A 27,758-nucleotide genomic window follows, 5' to 3' on the forward strand; every position below is an offset into this window, starting at 1 on the left:
GATTATTCCTAGTAAAATTCTAAAAATAGAAAATAGAACTCTAGAGAAAACAGGCTTATTGAGATTAGCTTTATCCTGTTACAAGGGCCTTAGGAAGTTTAGAGAAATTGGGGCCTGCACATACAATGCATAAACAACCACAAACAATTGTTCTAAAATAAACTTGTTCTATATTTCAGATTTTATATTTAAAAAAAAACAGTTTTTTAAGGTAAAAACAACAATACAATTTTTGATAATAGAAATATTTGAAGAAAAAAGGAAAGAAAACTTTTACAATATGGCAATGTTGAGGCATTGTTTGATGATCAATTCGTTTTGGTTTATTGAGTACCCTTATCATACGGTAAATAATAAGCATTGTTGTTGTTGATTTTAAATTAATTTTGTAACAATTTTTCTTAAAATTAAAAATGATTTTTTTGTTTTTCAAAGTGTACAAAAGACAAAGTATGAGGGTTTAAGAAATGTTGTGAATAAAACAAGAGCAATGCTGATCAAACCCCAATGCCAATGTTTCAATGTTGTCTTTTTCAGTAAAAAAGGGACATAACTTGACAATTTTAAAAGCCAGAGTTATGGGTCTTGCTGTACATTTGTGTAATGTCTAATGCACATGTGAACCAAGTTTCATTCAAATATGTTGAATGGATGCTATATTATGGCCAAGGTTTAATTTTTTTTGAACACTGACGCCCGGTGACAGCATCAACAACACGAATGCTACATCACAAAAACCCTTAGAAAACACAGCAAAAAAGATTGAAAAATCAATATTATTGCAGTCAATATTTAATATTATTTTCATTGACTTTGATTTAATTTAATTTTTGTTTGTTAACTTTACATCTAATTTTCTTGCTAATTGGTTGAAATAACATATGACACAACCATGCATACATGAAACAAACTGTTACACGTAAACATGCAGATCGTTAATACGACACAGTGATGTAATATCCCGGAAATATTACCATCTATGAAACTATTCACATTTATAACATTCAAGACAAAAACTGGCTACAATATGATTTTATTATGAACCATGCAAAAATCATTTCAAACTAAAAAAAACTGACAAAATAACATACAAATATATGCAAAACTATAATTTAATGTCATATGTTTTCATTTTGAAAAAACTAGCACCAATTAAAACTTTCATTCATGCCATAACAAGGATTCATTTATCTATCTATTTATTTCATTTCCTAATGATTAATTGTAAATATGAATAAGAGTGGGGCTCAGTGCTCATAAATTACATTTACGCCAAGTCAATAATACGATGAAAAATACAGGGACAAACCCAGTAGTCGAAAATTCAAAAATAAACCCTGTTTAGGGGCACTAGGCGAGGGCTCAAACGACAATGAACTATAAACATACATGTATTATAAACACAACATACACAAATACAAACACCAAAAACAGACCACACAGGCATCAAAATTGCTTGACCGATAAATGATGGGAATACCGCCTTGGACAGTCAGTGAAATATGAGTTTACAGGAACATCAGTCTACTGGGGCGGTATTTATGAAACGTCTTAAGTCATTTCCTAACTGAGGTCAATTTCTTAAATTTTTTAAAGTCAAATGAAAAGGAATGTATAAGTGTTTTTAACATTAGAGTATGTTTATTCAAAAAAGGTCAATAGAAATAATGTATTTTGGATTTTTTATTTATTTTTTATTTCATATGACTAAAGAGATATTAGGAAAGTGACTAAAGTTAAGAAATGACTTAAGAGGTTTTATGAATACCGCACCAAGGCTCTAAAAATAGATTGTATGGCCATAACCTCACACTTGTCCCAAATTAAACTCCTATTTCTCTTACTGTTCCACGGCTGTTACCCCAACATGTGGTAATAAAGCTATTTTGAGATTTTGATACATTTGTAGTCCATCGTTGTTGCTTTGTGACGTTGTGTGTCTCTCGTTTAGTGTCTGTCACGCTATTAAACCTTCATATGCCTCGAAACAGGGCCTTCGTTAAATTTGAGTAATCATTTAAAACAAACAAAACGCATACAATTCTAATAAAAGCTTTGGATGGACACATAATTATAAAAGAAAACAAGAGCTGTCACAGTATGTGACGAATGCCCCCGAATGTGACATTGACCTACGAACAAGGTCAGTACATGAAAAGTTGATCTTGCCTTTATGTGTCAAATACATATAGCAAGTTATTTTAAATTTCCTCTGAACATAAAAAATACCACCCATACTTGACAACCAACACTGTTATGTCCTTATATTCAGAATTCCCTTGTGAATAAACACTGTATCTTTTACCTTAGAGGTAGGGACATGGGTCTTGCACAGGACACGTCGTCTTCGTATGTGGAACACAAGTTATTTGTAAACACTATGTGTGACCTTGACCTTTGAGGTAGGGTCACGGTTTTTGCACGGGACACATCGTCTTGGTATGTGGAACACATGTGGCAAGTTATTTTAAAATCTGTCCATACAAGAGAAAGTTACAGCCCGGACACGACAACCTATACTCTATGTCCTTATATGCAGCACTCCATTGTGAATAAACACTAAGTGTGACCTTGACCTTTGAGGTAGGGACACGGGTCTTGCACGCGACAAGTCGTCTTGGTATGTGGAACACATGTGGCAAGTTATTTTAGAATCTGTCCATACAAGGGAAAGTTACAGCCCGGACACGACAACCTATACTCTATGTCCTTATATGCAGCACTCCATTGTGAATAAACACTATGTGTGACCTTGACCTTTGAGGTAGGGACAAGGGTCTTGCACGCGACACGTCGTCTTGGTATGTGGAACACATGTGGCAAGTTATTTTAAAATCTGTCCATACAAGAGAAAGTTACAGCCCGGACCCGACAACCTATACTCTATGTCCTTATATGCAGCACTCCATTGTGAATAAACACTAAGTGTGACCTTGACCTTTGAGGTAGGGACACGGGTTTTGCACGAAACACGTCATCTTGGTATATGGAACACATGTGGCAAGTTATTTTAAAATCTGTCCATACAAGGGAAAGTTACAGCCCGGACACGACAACCTATACTCTATGTCCTTATATGCAGCACTCCATTGTAAATAAACACTAAGTGTGACCTTGACCTTTGAGGTAGGGACACGGGTCTTGCACGCGACACATCGTCTTGGTATGTGGAACACATGTGGCAAGTTATTTCAAAATCTGTCCATACAAGAGAAAGTAACAGCCCGGACACGACAACCTATACTCTATGTCCTTATATGCAGCACTCCATTGTGAATAAACACTAAGTGTGACCTTGACCTTTGAGGTAGGGACACGGGTTTTGCACGCGACACGTCGTCTTGGTATGTGGAACACATTTGGCAAGTTATTTTAAAATCTGTCCATACAAGGGAAAGTTACAGCACGGACATGACAACCTATACTCTATGTCCTTATATGCAGCACTCCATTGTGAATAAACACTATGTGTGACCTTGACCTTTGAGGTAGGGACACGGGTCTTGCACGCGACACGTTGTCTTGGTATGTGGAACACATGTGGCAAGTTATTTTAAAATCTGTCCATACAAGGGAAAGTTACAGCCCGGACACGACAACCTATACTCTATGCTTATATGCAGCACTCTATGGTGAATAAACACTAAGTGCGACCTTGACCTTTGAGGTAGGGACACGGGTCTTGCATGCGACACGTCGTCTTGGTATGTGGTACACATGTGGCAAGTTATTTTAAAATCTGTCCATACAAGAGAAAGTTACAGCCCGGACACGACAATCTATACTCTATGTCCTTATATGCAGCACTCCATTGTGAATAAACACTAAGTGTGACCTTGACCTTTGAGGTAGGGACACGAGTCTTGCACGCCACACGTCGTCTTGGTATGTGGAACACATGTGGCAAGTTATTTTAAAATCTGTCCATACAAGGGAAAGTTACAGAGCCGGCCGGCCGGACGGACGGACGGACGCACGGACAGACGGACGGACGGACGGACGGACGGACGGTGCGATTTTAATATGCCCACCTTCGGGGGCATAAAAAGAATATACACAAGGATTATGACAATTTCAAGAAATTAATGGGTAAAAATGCATGAATTGATGTACCAGGTATATATTTCAAGTATGTATTAAAATTCTATTCTACTTGTCAGTTTTCATTGAAACAAAAATCAGAATTCTTTCACATTAGTTTTTATACACAAATGAGATAAAAGGTGTTAAATTCAGTCATAACAACGTTCAGAATGAAAACAGAGGTATTTGCGAAAATGAGTGTCCAAAGGTTTAAGGGAGATTTTTGAGTCTGCAACTAAAAAAGTCTACAATCATTAATCATTTATGCCATCAGGAAATATTGAGTTCACTTCAAACCAGATGAAAATTAATTTATTATGTTTCAAATCATGTTTTTCTACATTTATGCAGCTATATTTAGTTGCAGACTCAAAAAGCCTGTCTTAAACCTATGCAGATTCACTTCATGTGTTAAACCTCTTTGAAAAAAAAGCATATTAATTAAAGTACAAGACAATATAGAAAAGTCTTCCAAGATTGTCAACGTGAAGGCCTCAAAACCCCATGAAATGCATCACGTCCAACTAATCACACCTAAACACTGCATTTTTAATATAGACACCATGTGTTCACAACTTGCTATGCAGATCTATGACTATGGCACAATATTTTTTATTCTTGCAATTGCATTTCTAAATCACAACATTTTTCCGCCTTTTGCTATGCATGTCAGGTAGGTCTACAAACCAAAACATTTTGTTTTAAGAAATCCAGCTGAAAATATGATGAAAACGATATTGAAATGCATTATTAATAACAACATGCATTATGTGTGCATGTGGTCTGTCTTTGAATTTTAAACCAATAGTTCCCCTCCCTTTTGCTTCACCCCTTTTCCTCTATTCACCCATCCTTCCCTGATTCCTCTTCCTTTCAGACCCTACTGGTTCCCTCTTTAAACTACCTCTACCCTCTCCTGCTTCACCCCTTTTTCTCAATGCATCCATCCTTCCCTAATTCCCATCCCTTTCCAAGCCTACTGGTTCCCCTCTTTAACCTTCATGCTATTTCTACCCTCTCCTGCTTCACCCCTTCTTCTCAATTCACCCATCCCTCCCTGCTTCTCCTCCCTTTCTGACCCCAGTGGTTCCCCTCTTTAACCTTCTTGCTATCTCTACCCTATTCTGCTTCACCCTTTTTTCTCAATTTATCCATTTCCCCCTGATTCCCCTCCCTTCCCGACCCTACCATTTCCCTCTTTAACCTTCATGCTATCTCTACTCTCTCCTGCTTCACTCCATTTCCTCTATTCATTCATCTCCCCCTAATTCCCCTCCCTTCCCGACCCTGCTGGTTCCCTCTTTAACCTACCTCTACCCTTTCCTGCTTCACCCCTTCTTCTCCATTCATCCAACTCCCCCTGAGTCCCCTCCCTTTCCAGCCCTACTGGTCCCCCTTTTACTTTCCTGCCATTTCAACCCTTACTCATCAACTTAATTAAAATCATGTTGGTCCAATTGTTCAGAACTTTGTTAATGTCAACAACTTTAATAACGTCATCATTATTAACTTTCAAATCATTATTGCTCTAGAAGCTTAATTGATACACTTGTGATCTGCATTATTTCTAACAATATTATAGACATCTGTTTCAGCTGTACATGGTTAGCGCACTCGCTTCTCACCAAGGTGGTCACTTAGACTGACAAGCGGGTTTTCTCCAGGTTCTCCTGTTTCCCTCACATTACAAGCCAACATTCTCCAGCAACACCAGCCAACGAGAGTGACTTAGTATAAGTTAATATAACTTTCTTTACAATTGCTGCAAAATGAATACTTTTAAAACTAGCAGTACTTGTTTTATTTAAATAAAAAAGTTCACATTTAAAAGTGAACAACGATGTTAAATTTAACAAAGTTCCGAACAATCGGCCCAATGTTTTCATAACAGCCAAAAAAAAGGTTCTTAGTTTCCACGTACATCTAAAAAAAAATCGGTAAGGGTCGGTAAGGTAGGCATGACTTATTTTCTTTTCTTTTTTCTGAGAGCTGGGATTCTTTACCAAACAGACCTATTTCAGGGTATATCACAATTGTATAAAGTTTTAAATATGAAATGGTCATATTTTTAACATGTTCACTCAAAAAATGTACATTTTTTTGAAAATTATGCAAAAATTCCACAATTCTGCAAATAAAGTGTAGGGTGGGGAGGGAAAAACAGGGTCGGTTGGGTCAGTGGAAACCAAAAACAAAAATTATAATTTTTTACCCCTATTAACACAAAATTTAAGACAAACCACACACAGCATTTTTAGATTCATGCAAAAAAAACAAACTTGAAGCAAACAAATACTTTCTTAAAAGAATAAATTCATGCAATACTTTTATACTTCATTTTCTGTTTACATTTCAACTGCTTGTCTATAATTCTATCATCAAGGACCATTTTCAAAATTAATCACATAAGAATATTAGTAATTTTTTTTTTACATGTTCATAATTTTTGTCAAAATGTCTGACACATTTATTTTTCACCTTGATTTCTGTTTTTATTAAAAACAATAAATACATTGAAAAGTAAACAAGTTTATGAAAATAGTCCTTTCGACGAATCAATTATTTACACTTTAAAACTTCTATTTTTAAACTATAAAACACCTTCAACTTTCTTCTTTTTCTTTTTAGAACAATTTCCTAAAATAATATCAACATGTTAATCAAGTTAAAAATCACCAAATTTTACTTTAAAGCTGCACTCTCACAGATTAACTGTTTCAACAACTTTTTTGTTGTCTTCGAATGTGCGTTCGATGTAAGACTACTGACAAAAGAGCAGATCGCATTTTTCATATTTATGTTTGAAATAAGATGGTTTTTGGCTAAAAGCGTTTCTAACGCTTTAAGTAAAATTAAATTTTTAACAGTTTTCCAAACAGTTGAGATCTGTTCTATTGTGAGTTATCTTATATGACTGAATTGAAGGCACTCTGATGACAATATGAGCTGATTCTGAGACCAAAAAAGAGTTAAAACTGTCAATTTGTGAGAGTGCAGGTTTAAAAAGCATTAAAGCCATGGAAATGATGTTGTGTAGGGTAAGAGGAATTAATTTTACATTCACCGAAATAGCAAATGTCAATGAACATTTGGGTCTAACAAGGGTTTTAACCATACTGTAGTAGTTAAAGGCGCACAATAAAGGTTGATGCATAATTTTTTCATTTCTTTTTAATTTCAATGCAATTTCATGTTTAACTGATTTGACTTTAATGGTAAAAACAAAAAAGCATATGATATCAGAAATGACAACAAAAATATGAGCTTTTAGAAATGGGATTTTGGAATTAATAGTTATGAGGCCGCTAATTTCTCCGTTAAAATAAACCATAAATATCGCATATATTTTTTAGCTGTACCTAAATAAAATGCCATTCTTTTATCATTGAAGTCAAATCAGTAAAACACAATATTCCATTAAAATTCAAAAACCTATATTGTGCACCTCTAACCCAGAGTTATTGTCCTTCTTAACTGTAGTAGCAATTATTATATTTTAGGTCGGGTGCACAAATGAACGGTCAGTCGGGATATCTGAAACAATCTTTGTTTGTATTGCCTTAAAGGGAAGGTTGAATTCTAGGGTCACTCAGTGTTGGGGATTATTTTTTTTACATTTTTGGGAGGATCAGTGAATAGTGTAAGGATTTTGGCGATAATTAGATATTCGTCAAAATGAACCAACATGGCATTACATACGATTAGGGCATCTTATGTTAGGTTACTAAGTTGATCTGAGTGGTTGTTATTCTTCGAGCTGCTTGTAATAGTGTCGGGTATCCAACGATGGTTTAAATCATGCAATCTTTTAGGTGGAATATTATAACAAAATGAACAATCAATGAAATATTAGGAATTTGTTTAAGTGATTTAGTAAAAACACAACATCATTTCCAAGGCAAAATTAGCAACATTTATAATTAAGGGTTAGGAGGACGCTCACTTCATTCAACACAACGGACGATCACCCTTAGTTTTACGCCGACGGGTCCTTTTACGCCATTCTTGCATGCGTTTCTCTTTTTCATAAACGTCTTTCATATCTACGTATAAATAATTTGTAACAGAGAATGATCGAAACAGTTAATGATGTGAAATAATAAATATACCATAATGATGACATCATTTTCAGAGAAATAAAGCAAGAACAGGGTCTATATTCTCTAATGCTTTATCCCCATATCAATAAAGATTGAAAGGTTGTTTCAATAAGATATCTTTGTCGTAAACTGCACGTTGCTTAAAGGGACTTGACACCAAATGATACAATTACAAAAAAAGGAAAATTGTCAAAAACTTACATAAAATTGACATCATTGTGTACAATGAATCTTACTTACTTACCTATGTAACACATCACTACGACACATGCAGTTCTTGCACATTTTTCCAATTCGAAATTTACTATGGTTGTCTACCACGTAAATCCCAGTGTGCTTAAAAAAGAATCAGTATATTTATCTGTACTCAAACAGATATGATTTGAACTGGGAAACCATTGTGCGCTATTTTAAACGGGGAAACACAGATGAGACAGCAACATGATTGTTGTGTTCATGTCAAGTGATGTATTATCAGCCTCATACTAGGTCATATTGACAATTCAAGGCTTTTTGAGGTCATGCTGTATTTGCCGATTTTTAAAACCATCTGGTGTCTAGCCCCTTTAAAAGTGCATTTAATTTATAGATACTTTGTAACATTTTAACATTCATTTTTTTCAGCCTGAGTCACAAACTCTGAGAGTAAAGACGTCAGTGAATAAGGGTCCTGTACAATAGTGAATATGAATCTATTATCTACAAATTCAGGGATCTACCTAAGAAGGGAAATCAGTCAGTATAAAATGCAGAAAATCAAAATATAAACTTCATAGGTTACCAAAAACAACCAAAAGAGATTTGCATTAGATTACTCTGTAACAAGAGAGCGATGAAATGAACTGTTTTGTTTTGTTTTTCAGTCAACGAGGGACAAACTTCAACAATAAATATAGTCAGAGTTATGGGACATGCTTTACAAGTGTGTAATGTCTCTAGAAACATGTGTACCATGTTTCATTTAAATATCTTAAAAAAAAAAAAATTAGGGTAAGTGTTTGCACACGGACGTTACCAACTACAACAACAACACCAAGGCTATGACAGGCTATGACAGCGCGATTCCTTGCTACATAAAACAGACAGGCTAAAAATTGCAGAGATTTAAAGTTGTTTGAACATTTTTTTAATGCACAATTCAAAAAAATATTAATGGAGTAGAATACTCTTCATTAATTTAATTTACCAAAAACAGGACAAGAACAAATTTGCTATTTAAGTTAATTTAAACACAAATTTTCTTCCAGGAGTTTGCATTTAAGTTTCAAAATATTTGTGACAAAGATTTACAAGAACATTATGATTATATAATATGGCTATATTAAAACTTCAAAAAAAACCATAAAACATTTTCCTTGCAAAAACATTTTCTGTGTTGGTTTCGTTATAATTTAAACAAGATTAAAAAATGATTTACATTTATGAACTGAAGAAAATTTAGTCTCAAATCTCTTATTGAAGAATGGAACATATGATCACATCTATAAATATTGAAAAAAAGACATTTAAAAATAATTTCTGGAAAACACAAAGGCAACCACATCTATAAATTGCTTCAGTTTCAACATGTTTTTTGTTGTTGTTTTAATTTAATCAAGAAAATTTATATATATCAACTAAAGGAAATTCAGACTGAAATATATTCTCGAAAGAACGAAACATCTGATCACATCTATAAATATTGAAAAAAATATAATTTCTGAAAACACAAAGGCAGCCACATCTATAAATAGCTTCAGTTTCCGATAAAACCAAAGTAGCTTATCAACTTACTTTTAACAAAGTCGTCTATATCAACATCCGTGTCATATTCATCCGAATCATGAGGAGAACCTTCGATCCATTGTTCAAACGATGGGTGTTTTTTCATTGGTCGCTGCTCGGGCACAGGTTTTACGGGGGCTTCGGGCTCGGGGCTCTCCGCAAGGGCTTCTGAAATTGTCTCCGCCCATTTTTCTGAACTAGAAGGTTTGCCTTTAAGAGATTTAAGAATATTAATAATCTTAAGCTTAAAGTAAAATTGTTTTGAATTATACCCACATAGTTATATCATTAAATAAACTTTACCAAATTAGACATGCTTATACAAATAATGTAGTCAAGTAAGATTTTTCAAAAAGTTAGCCTTAGGACCAGAATAACACAGCAAAATGTCAATGTCTATACAATTTTCTTATTTTGTCAAGGAGCATAACTATTTCTACAGGAACATAATGTTTGAGCAATGGTTATTGGACTTGCATGGCATTTGCATGAAGTAACTGTAACATGAGTAGTAAGTTTCATGTGAACTGGTTAAAGTTTTTGCATGAGGAGGATGAAGTGGCCACCACCAACTTCAACAACAACAACAACAACAACAACAACAACAACACTATGGCCATACCTTTTGTTCATATAATGAGAAAAAAAGAGCATTGCCGAGCGAACACCAACACAAGAAATGTTTGTATTGCCTCTGACAACATGTGTACAATGTACCAAGTTTCAGTTGAGTGTATTGAATGGTTTTAAATATTAAACACAATGCCGATGCAGTAGCCAAGGTAACTGACCACAATGTCAAAAAGTTGACTTTTTTTTCAAAAAGAGAAAAAATAAAAAAGACGTAATTACTGTGTGCGTGATGATGGTGGTGCGAACATCTGGAGTGGTGGTGATCCCCATGGGGCTCGGGCGTACTGGAGTCAAGAGGCTTTCTATTGGCAAGTCCCACAGCAGTGATAAGGGAACTACTTTCTGATGATACACTGGCGGTGGATGACCTATAATGGAAGAATTATATATTATATACTTCTACACTGTAAGCAGCTTGTTTACACAATGGCAAGTCCTACAGCAGTGATAAGGGAACTACTTTCCGACGATACACTGGCAGTTGATGACCTAAAACAGGAGAATTATATAATCATGAAAAATCACAGGCAGCAGATGCACTTGACATTAGCAGCTTGATCACATAAGTGGCAAGAACAATTGCACTGAAAAAGGGAACTACTTTCTGATGATACACTTGCTGAACAGTTGTGAGAGACAACCCAACAATTATAACAGGCTATCTATACATGCGCATACTGTCTCAGGCAACATGCGTATTCACAAGTTTCAGGTACAAGTAGAAGTCCTCTTTAGAGGTTTTGACCAAGGTAAAAGAAGTAGCATGATAATGCTGCAGTCAATGATGATGATGCTGCTGTCAATGATGGTGATGCTGCTGTCAATGATGGTGCTGCTGTTAATAATTATGATGATGCTGTCAATGATGATGATGACACTGCTGTCAATGATGGTGATGCTGCTGTCAATGATGGTGCTGCTGTCAATGATGATGATGATGATGCAGTCAGTGATGCTGTCAATGATGATGATAGTGCTGTCAATGATGATGATAATGCTGTCAGTGATGATGACGCTGCTGTCAATGATGATGACAGTGTTGTCAATGATAATGACGCTGCTGTCAATGATGGTGACCGTGCTGTCAATGATGCTGTTGATGCTGCTGTCAATTATGATGCTGCTGCTGTCAATAATGATGACGCTGCAGTCAATTATGATGATGCTGCTGTCAATAATAATGATGCTGCTGTCAATAATGATGATGCTGCAGTCAGTTATGATGCTGCTGCTGTCAATAATGATGACGCTGCAGTCAATTATGATGCTGCTGCTGTCAATAATGATATTGCTGCCAATAATGATGATGCTGCTGTCAATAATGATGATGCTGCTGTCAATTATGATGCTGCTGCTGTCAATAATGATGACGCTGCAGTCAATTATGATGATGCTGCTGTCAATTATGATAATGCTGCTGTCAATGATGATGACACTGCTGTCAGTAATGCAGCTGCTGCTGTCAATGATGATGACAGTGCTGTCAATGATGAGTGTCATCATCATTGAATTCCGCTGGTTCTAAATAGTTGAAACCTTACATTAAAGGAGGTCCAAAGTAAGTTTTCTTGGTGTTTCTCTTGAGACTGAATATGCTAGTGAAAAATAAAAATTAAGAGATTTTTTAAGATTTACATAAAAATGTACTCTAGTTTCTGACAATAAAATATCTACCTTGATGGAGGTCGAAAATGCGGTTTTCTTAGGGAATCCCTGGAGACTTTCCTCTGGGGTGGGGCTTTGGCCGACTTTGGTTGGGCAGACCATGGGCGAATACCCCTTGGCTTTGTCGGCAGTACTCTGGATGGCAGTTCAAGGTTTGGCCCAGGCCCTGTAAGATTTGAGTCACAGAATAATAATAATATCTATCACATGTTTCCAGTCTGGATAGGATATTTCAGCCCGAGGGCAAGTGTGGTGGCAATGAGTTACCGGCCTTGCCGCGTGCCTTAGGGTCAGATTTTCGAATTAAGACAGGAAACACAAGTTTGATTTTGTTTCTTGCATAGTAATATTACATTAAATTTTCTATTACACAGATAAAACAAGAGCTGACACAGTATGTGACAAATGCCCCCTAATGTAGCTCATACCACCTACTCTATGTCTCTGTATCCAGCATTCCATTGTTAACAAACACTAAGTGTGATGTAAGGACCATCTCTTGCAAGCGACACATAGTCTTGGTATGTCAAACACATGTGGCAAGTTATTTCAAAATCTGTCCATATAAGAGAAAGTTACAGCCCAGACACCTGGACACCTGTACTCTATGTCTTTATATGCAGCATTCCATTGTGAACAAACACTAAGTGTGACCTTGACCTTAGAGGTAGGGACACGTGATGCGCCCACAACACATCATCTTGGTATGTTGAACACACATGTGGCAAGTTATTTTAAAATCTTTTCAAACAAGAGAAAGAAATTGAGACATACACAGGACAGATGGACTTACAGACAGACTGATGGTGTGGTTTTAATATGCCCACCTTCAGGAGCAAAAAAAAGCATGTCTGCACCTTTTATAATTTATTAGCACATGTTGCGTTGTTTCCTGATGTCATAACGTGTGATAATTTTAGCCCAATGTTAACATCAATAGTTCCTTAATTCTTTTGAAATGTCGCCCTTCAAAAATGATTCATTTCATATTGTAATTATTATTCTCAATTTATTTTAAAACAGAAATATTCAATTTCACTATTTCGAAATGCTTTCTTTCATTTTCAAAGGGTCTATGACAATAGAAATAAAAAGCGGAGCCTTGTTGAGTGACAGGTGCCAGATGGTATTTTCCAGCACAGCCAACACTGTCTTAAAAAGATAGGTCATCCTACTAAGATCTGAATGGAAAAGTCTAGACCAAATATGTACTGGAGTAAAAATAACGAAGTGATATGTCTCGCAAATGTCTTATGTTACGACCTTACACAATTTATGGTTAACATGTTTTGAACATTATTTCTTTCTTAATGGCATTTTATCGCCTACGCAAGCGTCTCAATTTGATCTAACATGAATATAAATAGAATCGTTCAAGGCTTTCCAGATGATTTTTTTCTACTTTTAAAATGATCTTTTATTGGTTATACTATAATATTATTTATGAAGTACATCAGGGTAGTAACTAGGCATACTCCAGTACGCCCGGGCATGAAAATCTATTTTGGTTTCCTTGAAATGGCAGGTGCTTTAAACTAGAAATCTGGCTCCAATTACGCGAATGTTCTTTAGTGCAACATAAGTCATTTCCTAACGTCAGTCATTTTCTTAAGTTTTGTATCTCTCATTTTAATCATAAGCGATAATGGCTTAATAATTTCTGAATTCCTTTATTATCATTGCCTTTATTAAAAAAACATACTCATATGTTAAAAACACTTATATTTTTCTTTAAATTTGATTTCGAAAGGCCATTTTTAGGCCATATTCAATAATCAACTTAAAATTGTATTTAAATTTAAGATTAGAATCTAACTGTTTTGATTGGCCTGTATATTTAGCTGACCAATAGGGTGAATGGAATCACTGAGGCATGTCTAAGGATAAGGATAAGATCAATTTTGAATAATTTCTCAAAACATCTTAAGTCCCTTTTAAAATAATTATGCTAAGTTCACTATTTTTGTTTTTCAATAATTTGCATTATATTTACCTTTTTAAGGTTTCTTATACTTATGATAATTACAATTAACCATTTGTCATTTATAAATTAACCATTTGTCATTTGTCATTTATAAATTAACCATTTGTCATTTATAAAAATTCAATTTAAGTATGTAATTCAACTAATTGAAATAACCTGTCAAGCTTTCGAGAAATTTGGGCTGCTGTACAATTCAAAAGACTTCAGGTAAGCCCTTGTACATGTATAAAAGTCAATTGCGTGCACATATATTTTTTCTATTTCGCTCTATAAACTATCTTACTTCATTAAATATAAAGATTGCTTTTGAACAAATTGCAAGTTAATAATATATACTTATACTTCTAGGATGATTTTTTTTCTTTCAAAAGAGTTTTAAACTTGAAATTAGAAATCGCTAAACATGAAACTTATGTAAATTACAGATTTTTTGTGGCAAAAAGTCAATTCAAAAGAGGTTGTCCTTCAAAACTGAGTAAGACGTTTTAAAAGCAGGAAAATGACAATTTCATTAAATCTAAGTACCTGTTTTGGCATTTTACATTTTACATCAGAATAATTGATTTTTCCATTAAACTGCCAATACAACTTCAAATTGCTATCAAATTAAAACATGTCTTTTCAAAACATTGAAAGTTATCAAACTTAAATCTCATCGAGAAATATAATGTCATATTTATTGAACGGGTGATCAGAATTAAGATATTTTTTCGTGGTATCACAAGAAATATTGGTTTGGTAGTTTAGCAAAAATCGTTGATTAAAAAAAGTTCTTTAGGCCAAAAAAAAAAATGGTTTGGTAAGGGTCTTTTTCAAAAACAGGTAAGGTAGGTAGACTTTTTATAATAATATATATATATATATATTTATTAGGCTTTATACAAGAACTTTATTATCATCATTGGAAAATGGTGTTTAAGTAATCTTCTGTATAAAGCTTTAAACATTTAAACTACATTTTAAAACACAAGCTTAAAAATAAAATATACAAAAAATAAAAATTACCAACTGACTTTAAAAATGGAAGGGTCGGCTCCTATTTGGTAGGTAGGGTCAGGTAACCCCAACCAAATGTATTTTTTTCAGGCCTTACCATAATCTGCAGTCAATTTCATTAAATTTGAAAAAAAAGACGCACAACCCTTAAAATTTCCAAAAATGTTGGTATAAATTATGATGAAAAATTTGTGTAAAGAAGTTGTTTTAAAAGTAATCATATTTAAGGTATAACTACCCATTAAAGAGAAACTACATTTAAATTTATAGCATGAAACGTTGAAAATTAAGCATGTATCCTTATGTAAAAAAACATCAGTGAACGCTATTCAAATTGAATTGTTTAAGGCTTAGATTTACAAATTTATGTTCGTATTAGTATTTGCCCGCTGCTGTTTCGTGGTTGTTTATAAATTTATAAATGTATGTTAAATAACTAAATTGTAATAGAAATATATTAGTGAGTTCGTTTGAAAAAGACCATTTTCTCCTAAGGCGATTATAAATAAGTTGCTTGATTTTCATCCCTGTCTGCCTCCTCTTTTTTTCCGCAAATTTGATTCAAATAAAAATGTTGAAATAGGGTCTGTATCAGTGTATCAGGAACTGTCCAGTAACTGCTTTTATTCATACCTACGGTGTCGATATGTCATAAACGTATGCAATAAAAAAGAGCATGAACACATATTCAATGTTGAAACAGTCATCTAAAAACAAGAGCTGTCGTAAGACAGCGCGCTCTACATTGCCGCTTTGACTAATAGAAGTGAATACAATAACAATGTAATATTACCAAGTTTGGTCTGTTTATGTCAAACCTAACTCAAATTATTCAATACATAAGGTGACTTTGATGCTGCTCTCCCACCACCCGAAAAATGACGCAAGTCATTCAAATAACTTGATTTCCCATTATGAAAATGTGGTCAAGAAAATACAAATACGCCTTTCAAAAGAAATTAAAAAAATCAATAAAAATTTAAAAAAAAATCAAGGGCCATAAAGTATAGCCCTCCTTGTTTTCCCTTGGTAAAAAACTGGTTAAGATTCAATGTAAAAATGTGCCTGTCAAAAGAAATTTTTAAAAAAAATCAAGGGACATAATTTGTATTTAGGGTTAAAATGGAGTTATGTTTCTTGTTGTAAGATGGTCGTTAATAATTTTGAATTTTATTAAGTCCATTGAAGGAAAGGTATAGAAGTTTTTTTTATTAAAATCCCAACTTGCCCTTAACTTTTACTTGCCTAACACTTTAACCTAAGTCAATCAGGGAGCATAACTTGTATTAAGGATATGGAGTTATGTAACCTCATTGGGTGATGTTCCTGAACAATTGTGTGAAGTATTAAGTCAATTGAATGAAGGGTATAGAAGTTATTAATAAATATCCCAACCTGCCCTAAAACTTTAACCTAAGTTCCATAGTCAATCAGGGGCCATAATTTGTATAAAAGATAATATGGAGTTATCTAACCTCATTATGTGATGGCTCTGAACAACTGTATGAAGTATTAAGTCAATTGAATGAATGGTATTGGAGTTTTAAGTGAAAATCCCAACTTGCCCTAAACCTTTAACCTGCCCTAAAACTTTAACCTAAGTCAATCAGGGGCCATAACTTGTATTAAGGATAATATGGTGTCATGTAACCTCATTGTGTGATGGTCCTGAACAACTGTGTGAAGTATTAAGTCAATTGAACAAAGAGTATAGAAGTTATCTATAAATATCCCAACCTGCCCTAAAACTTTAACCTAAGTTTCATAGTCAATCAGGGGCCATAATCTGTGTAAAGAATAATAAGAAGTTATCTAACCTCATCATGTGATGGCCCTGAACAACTGTGTGAAGTATTAACTCAACTGAATGAAAGGTATTGGACTTATAAGTGCAAATCCCAAATTGGCCTAAAACTTTAACTGGATGCCGATGCCGATGCCGATGCCGACGCTGGGGCGAGTAGTATAGCCCACCTATTCTTTGAAAAGTCGAGCTAAAAATAAGAAATAATATGTAATTTCTCGGCCCCACTTAAAAAACAAGAGGCACATCAGTGCCTGTGCTCCACTGGCCAAAAGGTTCAAGCAAAGACCACCTAACGAACATTTTCGTCAAGTTTCATAGAAATACAATCATCAATTTTTGAGGAGAAGTTTTTTTTTTACTTTAATAGCTCTGGCTGCCATGTTGTGCAGTGGACCGAAATGATTTGGGCAATTTGAGTAAAGGAGCACCAAACAAACATTTCTGTCAAGTTTTATCGAAAAAAGGTCATCGGTTTCGACGACAAGTCGTATAAAGTTTTTTTTAATTTTTTAGCTCTGGCAGCCATGGTGTGCAGTGGACTGGAACCATAACAAATTTTGGTTAATGACCACCCAAGGAACATTTCTGTCAAGTTTCATCAAAATCTGATCATCGGTTTCTGAGGAGAAGTGGTGTAAAGGTTTTTCCTATTTTTAGCTCTGGCTGCCATGTTGTGCAGCGGAACGGAACCATTTGGGCCATTTTGTCAAAGATTTTGTTGAGATGACCCTTGTTATTAAGTCTCATAAAGATTATGTCAAAATTGTGACGCAGGCAATTTGTGGACTGACGATTGACTAACATGTAATCTTGTCTTGTCATATGACAGGCGAGCTAAAAATTACAAACCATTGTTTTCCAAATGGAAATGGAGACGTCGTTTGCTTTGTACAAAGGATCAGAAGATCGCAAAACAAGCAAAGAAATAAACCTTGGAATTGTTCTTTTTTGTTATCACTTTTGATTTATCAGAACTGCTATATAATCATAATTGTGGTAAATCAGTTTCAGACTGGTTGTCAGGTGTACCCACACAGCACATGTCATGTGATACCTAGCAGGAAAGATGGCTTTGGTATATTATTGTTTAAAAATTATTTAAAGATGCTATACGTGAAAAATTAAGACATTTTTTTTTTTTCTATTAAAGGGAGGTAATTCAGTAGTAAAATGTAATCAAAGCTATTAAAGCATGGCATTTCTTTTCTAACAATGTTGATATTATTACAGTCTATTCAAGCAAGATGCCTTTTGTTTTTACATAGTACCCATAGGTTCTGAAAAACAAGGAGCACTATTCCCAACAGAAGGATGTCACTCCCTATCACTACATGAGCATCATAATAAAGAAATGTTTACTCAAACTGCAAGCTGCTCAATTGAAATAGGTATTTACCTCAAGCATACAGTTTTATAATGTGGCAAAATAGTCGGACTACTAGATTGTCATTCGGACTAGTAAAATATGCCATTATGCTAGTCCAACTGGCTAGTAGGTTAAAATGTTTTTTGTGAAGACTGCGGACGAGAAGTCCTTAAAGGTTTTTCTATTTTTAACTCTCGCAGCCATGTTGTGCAGCGGACCGGAACCATTTGGGCAATTTTGGTTAAAGGGCATCCCGATGAACATTTATGTAAAGTTTCATCAAAATCTGATAATCGGTTTCTGAGAAGATGTAGTTTAACGTTTTTTTCTATTCTTAGCTCTGGTGCCCATGTTGTGCAGCAGACCAGAACTGTTTGGGCTATTTTGGTTAAGGACTACCCAAGTAACATTTCTGTCAAGTTTCATTGCAATAAAATCATCGGTTTCTGAGGAGAAGTCGTTTAAAGGTTTTTCTATTTTTACCTCTGGGGGCCATCTTGTGCAGTGGACCGAAACCATTGAAGCAAATTTGATAAAGGACCATCCAAGGAACATTTCTTTTAAGTTTCATCAAAATCTGATCATCGGTTTCTGAGAAGATGTTCTTTAAAGGTTTTTCTATTTTTTTGCCCTGGCAGCCATGTTGTGCAGCGGACCGGAACCATTTGAGCAATTTTGGTTAAGGACCACCCAAGGAACAATTCTGTCAAGTTTCATCAAAATCTGCCTATCCGTTTCAGAGGAGATGTCGTTTAAAGATTTTGCTATTTTTAGCTGTGGCGGCCATATTGTGCAATGGACCAGAACCATTTGAGCAATTTTAATAAAGGACCACCCAAGGAACATTACTGTCAAGTTTCATCAAAATCTGCCGAACCGTTTCAGAGGAGATGTCGTTTAAAGATTTTGCTATTTTTAGCTCTGGCGGCCATATTGTGCAATGGACCGGAACCATTTGAGCAATTTTGGTAAAGGACCACCAAAGGAACATTCCTGTGAAGTTTTGTCAAAATCCGCTTATCAGTCTCAGAGGAGATGTCGTTTAAAGTAAAAGTTTACGCACGCACGCACGCACGCACGCACGCACGCACTCACGACGGACAATCTGTGACGACATAAGCTCCATGGCCTTCGGCCAGTGGAGCTAAAAATTGGATGAAAATCTAGCTTTTAACTTATATTGGCCTAAACACTACAAAATTGCATTCATAAAAGATGAATAAATTCTCGGGCCAGGTTCCTATAACTATTTCTGTCTTAGAAGCATACCTTTGGCAGAGTGGGGTCGTACTTTTCCCCTCATTCGTCGGTCATCTGTATCACCATTGTCCGTATCTTCCTTATCAGCGTGATTTTCGATGATACGGAAAACGGAGCCAAGTTTACGCGATCGAGATAACTCTGTATCAGGAAACTCGGCCGTCTCGTCCATTTTTTTTTACCTGAAAAAGGTAGATATAAAGGCCCTTATGACGTTATAAAGCAGGTCTTTTCCATTTAACCAGTTTCATATATGTTTTTATTAAATCTCAACAAATCTTAGATTCTTTATATCACATGAAACATTCATCGCCAAAAATTCAAATTTCATTTTTCGATACAAAGTTTAAAGTTTAAATTAGAAGGGCGAATTGACATCAATGCCAAGTCATTAAAATTTAAAGTAGTGTAATCTTAGAAATATGTAATAGTTGCATTACAATCAAAGCAAGCAAACACCAAATGTAAACCAAATATTGGATTATTCTTTAACAAGTGATGTTCTGATGATCGATCATAATAAAAAATTGATTGACTGGGCCTGAAATTGGAGACAATCGATTGTAAATGGTCATAATCGATCATCGATTTAACAGGCAAGTTGTATTTCTTCTTTCCTCTCGATAATTGCGTTTGGTGAATTTCTGGCAATATTCTCCTTTTAATTCTTTCATACATTCCGAAGTGTTCAGTTGTTATCATCAGAAATATGGCCAAAAGCAACAACAGCACTATAAAATTTCAAACATATACAATTACATGGTTAAGATTTACGAGTAATTGTACAAGTATAAAAACAATATTACGGTGTTGTCAAAAACTGATTGTACAATCGATAATCGGTCACTTGAGTGGAACCGATTATCGATCGTCAAACTGGAACCGATTCACAACACTATCTATTTCTCACATGTGAATACTGCTTTAAGTTGCTATGATTCTATAAGTTTGTATTTCAGGTGTTGTACATATTTGAGAGGCCAAAAGAGTGCACTCCTGCTGGGACTTGAACCAACGACCTCTTGAATGAGAGGCGGACACCTATACCATTAAATCACTCTTCACTTTCAAGTTTTTAAAATCTATACTTTTGTTTGTCTAGAAATCTCTTATTTAAATAAAGCAAAATTCCATTTCTTATGTTCACCTTAATGCAGGAACTCGATAGCTGCTTCATTCTCTCTATGTACTTAAAGGGATTATATAGACACCAGATGATATAATTGCAAGACAAATAGAAAAATGTCAAAAACTTACATTGATAAAATTGATATCGCTGTGTACAACGCATTGAATCTTAATTACTGATGTATCACATCGCCGATGTATCACATTGCTTAAGAGTTTTTTTACTAAAAAAAAATAAATAAGAAAACAATCTTTAGTTTAAAATAGAATTAAGCTCTCAGCAATATTTACATATGGCAGATTTCACGTTTTGGTGACCAAAAAGTTCCCGGCGAATATTGATTTTTAAAATTTATTGCAGATTTGTGATTTCAACATAATCTTTTACAGCAATATCTTATCTATCATATTTTAGAACATTTTCAATGATTTATTCATGCATTTTTATAAAAAAAAGAACTTTGTATCACCATACCATTTGTGCTAGTGTTACAATATTGCCGGTAAAAACTTGTTTTTTTTAATATTTTGATCCAAAGAAGTATTTTGTCTTGCACTAAATGGTTCATTTATCTATAAAACAGATTGTACAGACAAAAAATAAAGATTGTTTCGTTTTTCTCAAATAAATTTATTGAAACAAACCCTAATTGGACAACAAGACAGAAAATGCTTTCTGCAAACATAGGTTTTCTTTTTATATCAGATCAGATAAGCTATAAACATAAATGTTTTGTTGTGGTGATATAAATGTCTCTAGTATGGTGCAATTATCATTACCTTTGATATTAAACATATATATTATAAATTGCTAATTGCAGTATGTGCTAGTGTTACCACAAAACAGAATGAGTAACATTAGCAGTATGTCACATTAGCAGTTGGACAGAATGTTTCACAACAAATTAAAATACAGACCTACCACAGACTGTTTGAGCTTGATACAGTATAAAACAAACTATATAAATGATTGATAAACACGGTCAATTGATAATCACAAAAATTCTTAATTCTGTCCAATAAATAACGATATCAAACACAAAAGCGGTATGAATTCAATATAAACTACGTACCTAATGAATGAATACTTACAAACGATAGTTTACAGACGACATTGTTATGTTCGAATAATTGACTCTGGGAAAGTCATCAAATTTCAACGATTTTCTTGCTTTATTAAGCGCTTGTCTTAATGCTAGTGTGACATAATGTTAACGTTACATCGAAGGACAGAATGAGCCAAACTTGGATTAAGTTTTTATCAACGGTATTCACCACTATTTTTATCATTTCAATGTCAACTGTGAACCAGTCCAATATAAAAGTAATCGCTACCCGGATGTTAACCCTCAGTCGGTGTAAATTATTCACGAATAGAAAAGGTGCTATCGTCATGCTAAAATGGGACAGAATCGATTTTGAGTAACATTAACACATTTTTAGACCTAAAATACTTTATGATCGGGAATGACCAATTTCTTGTTACATGCAATACTGTTTTTATCCGACACGTAGTCTTTGTTTTCAGTGATTTAATAAAGGTGTGTTTAGGCTTAAAACAGTTAGCAGTGGATCATGTCTGCTAATGTTACACAACAATTCGAGGACAGATTACCGTAACGTTATCACCATGCGCAATTACCGAAAATTTAAGTATATTACGAACGAAATGCAATCATTTTAGATATATTATTGTTTTAATTAACATTTCTTGCAAACATTATTCAACAGACAAGAATAAAATACTTACCAGATGTTATTGAAAAGCATCCTCAAAAAAGTGGTATATTGGTACCGGGAAGATTTTCTGTCTTTTTTGTCCTAAATATCGGCATATTTTTACGTTTTTTTACCTTATTTAACACAATATTTTCATTATTTTAATACAAATCACTTCTATTAGGTGTTCTTATTGGGTTGGGAAAGGCAATTGCTGTATATATGACGTTGACATGCAATAACAATAAATGAAAGCAAATGGGCCAAATAATTGCCTTTTTTGTGAAATCTGCCATATTCATTAATGGTAACTTTTAAGATCTTAAAAAGTTAAATAGATTCGCTCACAGACTTTCTTTTTTTACTTTTTACTTTCTTTTATGAACTCACACCTGAAAACAGAAACTGGAGATACCAATTTCAACAGACTTGTTTAAATCAAACTCAAAAATAAATCAATTTCAATAGCGTTACTAACGCTTGTCGGCCAAATCTTAGCCGATTTTCAGTCACATTTATTTTAAGATAATTGTTTAAATTAGAGCTCTAGTTTAAAACTGTTGATGATGTTTTATCATTGAAACAATTTTCTTTTCTCACATTTCACACAAAAATTAATTAAAAAAACAAATTGATGCCTGAATCTATAAAACATAAACATTATATTAAGTCACTTTAAAGAGGAACAATAAAGGTTGATAGAGAAAAAAATAGTATTTTAAAGCTGCACTCTCACAGATTTACCGTTTTTACAACTTTTAATTTTTTTGGCTTCGAATGAGCAATTTTTTGCGTAATTATCTGAAAGCCAATGATAAAAGACTGCTGATAAAAGATCAGATCGCAGATTTTCATATTTCCGTTCCAAATTTAAGGTTTTATGGCTTAAACCGTTACTAACGGTTTAGAAAAAATGCATAAAACATCATTTTTGGAACTTCAATATAAAAGTCTGCGATCTATTTTTTGTTAGCAGTCTTATATGACTGGTTTACATGCGTTTTCGCATAAATTGACTGGTTCCAAAACAAATAATAAAAAAATTGTCAAAACGGTCAATCTGTGAGAGTGCAGTTAATGAAAACCAAAACCAAAAGCATATGATTTGTGAATTATTAGCGTTTAGAATTGGGGATTTTCAATTAATACATATCTAGGCCAAAAAATTCCCCAGTTAAAAAAGCGTCAAATAATCGCTGATATTTTCCAAACTGTACACAAATCATATGCTCTTTTATTGTTTTGATCATTTAATTAAATTAAATGAGTTAAAGTGACACTCTTATTCAAAATCAATACATACACATTTATGACAAACATACATTTTGAGTGATAAACCTTAAACTACTAACTAAATAATGCATTTATGGAAAATATTGATTACTGATAACAATATTGTAACCGTGTATTTTATAGCTGAAAACGCAACATTATTAAATGATTGGTGAATGCTAAAAGATTTACACTGTTCTACTATAGTTTCATAAGGTAGAAATACCGTGTTTTATACTCATTTCTTTCAAATTAAACTCGGTATCATTCATAAGAACCATTGTTTTCGACATTCATTCATCCTTTTTGAGATATCAAAACAATATTATTAATTGTGGTAAATCTTATCTGGGAGTAAGAGTGCATTTTTAAATATAATAATTTAATAAGACTCTAGTTTCTATAAGCAAAAACAGATGTCTTCCCTTATGGTTTTCCACAACATTTGACATTGGGTTCAAGAGGTATGGAGCAACACAAATTGTAGTCATATGTTCTTTGACCTCATAAGCATGACCTTGACCTTGAACCGAGATGGCTGTTACATGGGCTCTGCACATCGTCTCAATGTGGTGAACATATGTGGCGTGTTATTTAAAAATCCTTCTAGCGATTCAAGCATTATGGAGCGGACACGATAGCCAGACGGACGTACTGACAACTGGAGCAAAAGCAATATGTCTCCCCATTTCCGGGGGGTAGTCATAATAATGCAATAAAATAAAAACAAAACATTTGCATCATAATGTATTGTGCCTCTTTAAAGATAAAGGTGCTAAGGCCTAAAAAAAAAAAATGTCTGTTTCGGGTAACCCGACCCTACCTATAAAAATGCGCCGACCCTAACTATTTTTTTCCGTTTCTGAACAAAAAAAATATTCGTTAGCGAATAGAGAGTTGCGAAGGGCGGATAAATGCAGATTTTAATCAGAATTATTGTTTATATGATAAAACAGGCAATGACGGTAATGTAGGAAAGACTGCCATGTGCAAGAAAACACTCTGAACTTACGACTGATTTAAAAAAAAAAAAAAATCCCTACCTACCCTACCTAGAAATTTTGGGAAGGTTACCCTAAACAAACAAATATTTTTTTTTTGGCCTGACCAAATACAGGAAAACATTTTTATTACTTTCAACATTAGATCAAAAAGAAACGAGGCGAAAGTAAAATCTTTAAAATGGATTTAACCTATGCTAAAGATGTGTGCTTACCTTTAATATGAAGCTCTTTCTTATCTAAGATTGCCCTCATAAAAATGTAATAAAACTCGAATGTACGTAAGTATCAGTAGCGTTGAAAAGTTTTTAAGTCCTGTTTAAGACTTAAGGCATTGATAACAATCAATAACTCAATACAGATTCTTGCGGATAAAGACGGGCACAAACAAATGATTATCCAGTTTCTATACTTACGCAAACAACTTGCGAACATGACGTTAAGTTTTTCATTGAGCTTATATTGACCATGGCTAAGTAAAACCAATTTTAGATGTTTGATATACAAATAGAAGGTTCCTGTCACAAACAGGTGCTGATATAAAACTTTTCAAATATTATTGAGCAGTTTCAAATTTGTGTTCATTTTAACAAACATTTGATAAATCAAGTAACACAGGATTCAAAAATTGCCAGAACCATCAATAAATTAGTAATGATATTAGATTTAATTTGGCAGTAAACGGCATGAAGTTTCTACATAAATGTACAAGGAATAAAAATAAATGTATTTTTTAAACAATGACTTTAAGCCACACAAAAGTGATGTTTTGTTTGTCAGATATAACATCCATTTTTTTTTTTAGAAAAAAAAGGTAACTTAAAGGGGCTATACACCGTGTGATGAAATAGTGGAAAAAAAATATATTGTCGAAAACTGACATAAACTTGGTATCGATGTGTACAATGTATTGAAACTATTAAACTATCTGAAGTACCACATAGTTTACAATTAAAATTGAAAACTGACATAAACTTGGTATCGATGTGTACAATGTATTGAAACTATTAAACTATCTGAAGTACCACATAGTTTACAATTAATTTATTTTTCACATTTCTTTCGTATTTTTCCATTAAAAAGATTACTAGGTATGTATACCTAGTAGAATTCATTCTGATGCGTGATTGGCTAGTCGATGTTATTACGTGATATTACCAAGTTAGGTAAATAGCTTAAATATTCCAATGGTTTAGGGTAAGTCTTTGTAGCACAGTGGATACAACACTGGACTGCAATTTTGGCGACACCGGGTTTGAACCCGGTTTCTGACTCTATTTTTTTTTACATTTTGGTGTTGTTTTTTTTACAATTATTATATCAAAGAGTAAATCATCTTATTGAATAATTGTCCTGAGATTTGTTACAGAAATTAAAAAAAAAATTGATGCCAATCTGGTGTATAGCCCCTTTAATCAGAAACCTTACACTGCTTAAGAGTGCAAATGTACTGCTGTCAAGTTCAGGGCAAAATCTATGCCATAGATGTCCTTACCATATTTTTATTGAAATGAAATTTATGCCTAGGCCTAAAAAAAAAATTGTTTGGTTAGGGTTACATCCTTTTCAAAAATAGGTAGGGTAGATAGGCTTTTTATTTTTTTTTATTTTTTTTTTTTATTAGGCTTTATATAAGAATGTCATTTTCATCATTGGAGAATGGTGTTAAAGTTATCTTCTATATAAGCATTTAAGGTTTTAAACTTCATATTGAAAGACAAAAAAATAAAAAGCAAAACAAAAATTTTTTTTTTTTTTTTTTTTTTTTTTTACTTTTTTTTTTTTTAAACTGACTATAAAAACGGTAGGGTCGGCGCCTATTCCGTAGGTAGGGTCGGGTAACCCGAACCAAATGTATTTTTTTTTTAGGCCCTAGTGAGGTATGCCTCAAAATTTAGTGAGAACACCAGATGCTCCTCAAATCCTAAAATATAGCATTTCCTGAAAACAAGCCTAGAATTGCCAATATGTGCTTATATGTTGCCAATAATACATAATTTTACATGATTTTAATAAAGAATAAACGCAACAATCATGTCACCCAACACGCAGTCTCAGCTGAGTTTGCCCATTTAAAAATAGCAGGGAAAGGTTTCCCTGTTTAAAAATAAGGGTGTGTTTTTTCGAACACGTTGCAAGTCACATGATCATTTCACAAATTAACCTGACAATGAGAATTTTAGCCAATTTGCTGTCATTTTCAGCAGGGCTAATCTCTATCAAAAGTTTCCATCAATCAATTTCGTCACCGATGTTAATCTTTCAGAATCTAAGTTTACGTTGTTAGTAGCAGTTTTCCTCTTCCTTCCACCGTCTCTGTGGCCTAGTGGTTAAGCGTCCGCCTACGGAGCGGGAGGTCGTGGGTTCGATCCCTGGCCGCGTCATACCAAAAGACATTCAAAATTGGTACAAGTAGCTCCCTTGCCTGGCGCTTGGCATTTAAAGGGTAGTGCTTGGAAAAGTGGTGTACTCAGTACTGGTTTAACCCAGGAAACCTGTACCCCGTGTATCGGTGCTTTACACCGAGCACGTAAAAGAACCAAGGGGTCTCTTCGAAAAAGAGCTAGGGTATCGCACCCGGACTTCCTTGTATTCCACCACTGTCTCTTCAGCGTGCTGTCCCTTCAGCAAAAACAAAGGACCCCGTTGGAAATATGTGCTTGCACTTTCACGGGTTATCCTTGACCACAAGGTCTAAAGAAATACATACATACTGTCCATCTTTTTGGGAAGCCATGAAGTGTGTATATTTAGCCTGTGAAAGTCACATGATGAGTGTCAATGAATATACCAACACTATTTTTAAGCTTACTGGGTAGACATACCCAGTTGATTCAAATTGGAAAAATAGGCAAAAACTTTGAAACATTAATGTGATAATCAGTTAGTAAAATTCAATATGTTATACCCTTATCACAATTATACACTATGTATATTGAAGAAGGCATCAAAAGCTGATGACTGACCAATCAGCATTCAG

General features: G+C 34.1%; 1 protein-coding gene across 2 annotated transcripts in view; it reads right to left on the bottom strand.

Moving 5' to 3' along the window:
• LOC128217719 (leucine-rich repeat-containing protein 74A-like) overlaps positions 1-27,758 on the bottom strand; it is a 63,081-nt gene that overhangs the window by 33,913 nt on the left and 1,410 nt on the right. The window contains exons 2-6 of one of the 2 annotated variants that reach the window (XM_052925065.1): positions 19,668-19,840; positions 12,255-12,411; positions 10,800-10,948; positions 9,957-10,157; positions 8,052-8,126 (exon numbers count right to left, since the gene is read on the bottom strand). In XM_052925065.1, coding sequence (XP_052781025.1) covers positions 8,052-8,126; positions 9,957-10,157; positions 10,800-10,948; positions 12,255-12,411; positions 19,668-19,830 — 745 coding nt within the window. In that variant the 5' untranslated portion in view covers positions 19,831-19,840. The remainder of the gene's footprint in view (positions 1-8,051; positions 8,127-9,956; positions 10,158-10,799; positions 10,949-12,254; positions 12,412-19,667; positions 19,841-27,758) is intronic. The other variant, XM_052925066.1, reaches the window with a different exon arrangement.

This window comes from Mya arenaria, chromosome 14, assembly GCF_026914265.1.
Source record: "Mya arenaria isolate MELC-2E11 chromosome 14, ASM2691426v1".
Taxonomy (NCBI): Eukaryota; Metazoa; Mollusca; class Bivalvia; order Myida; family Myidae; genus Mya; species Mya arenaria.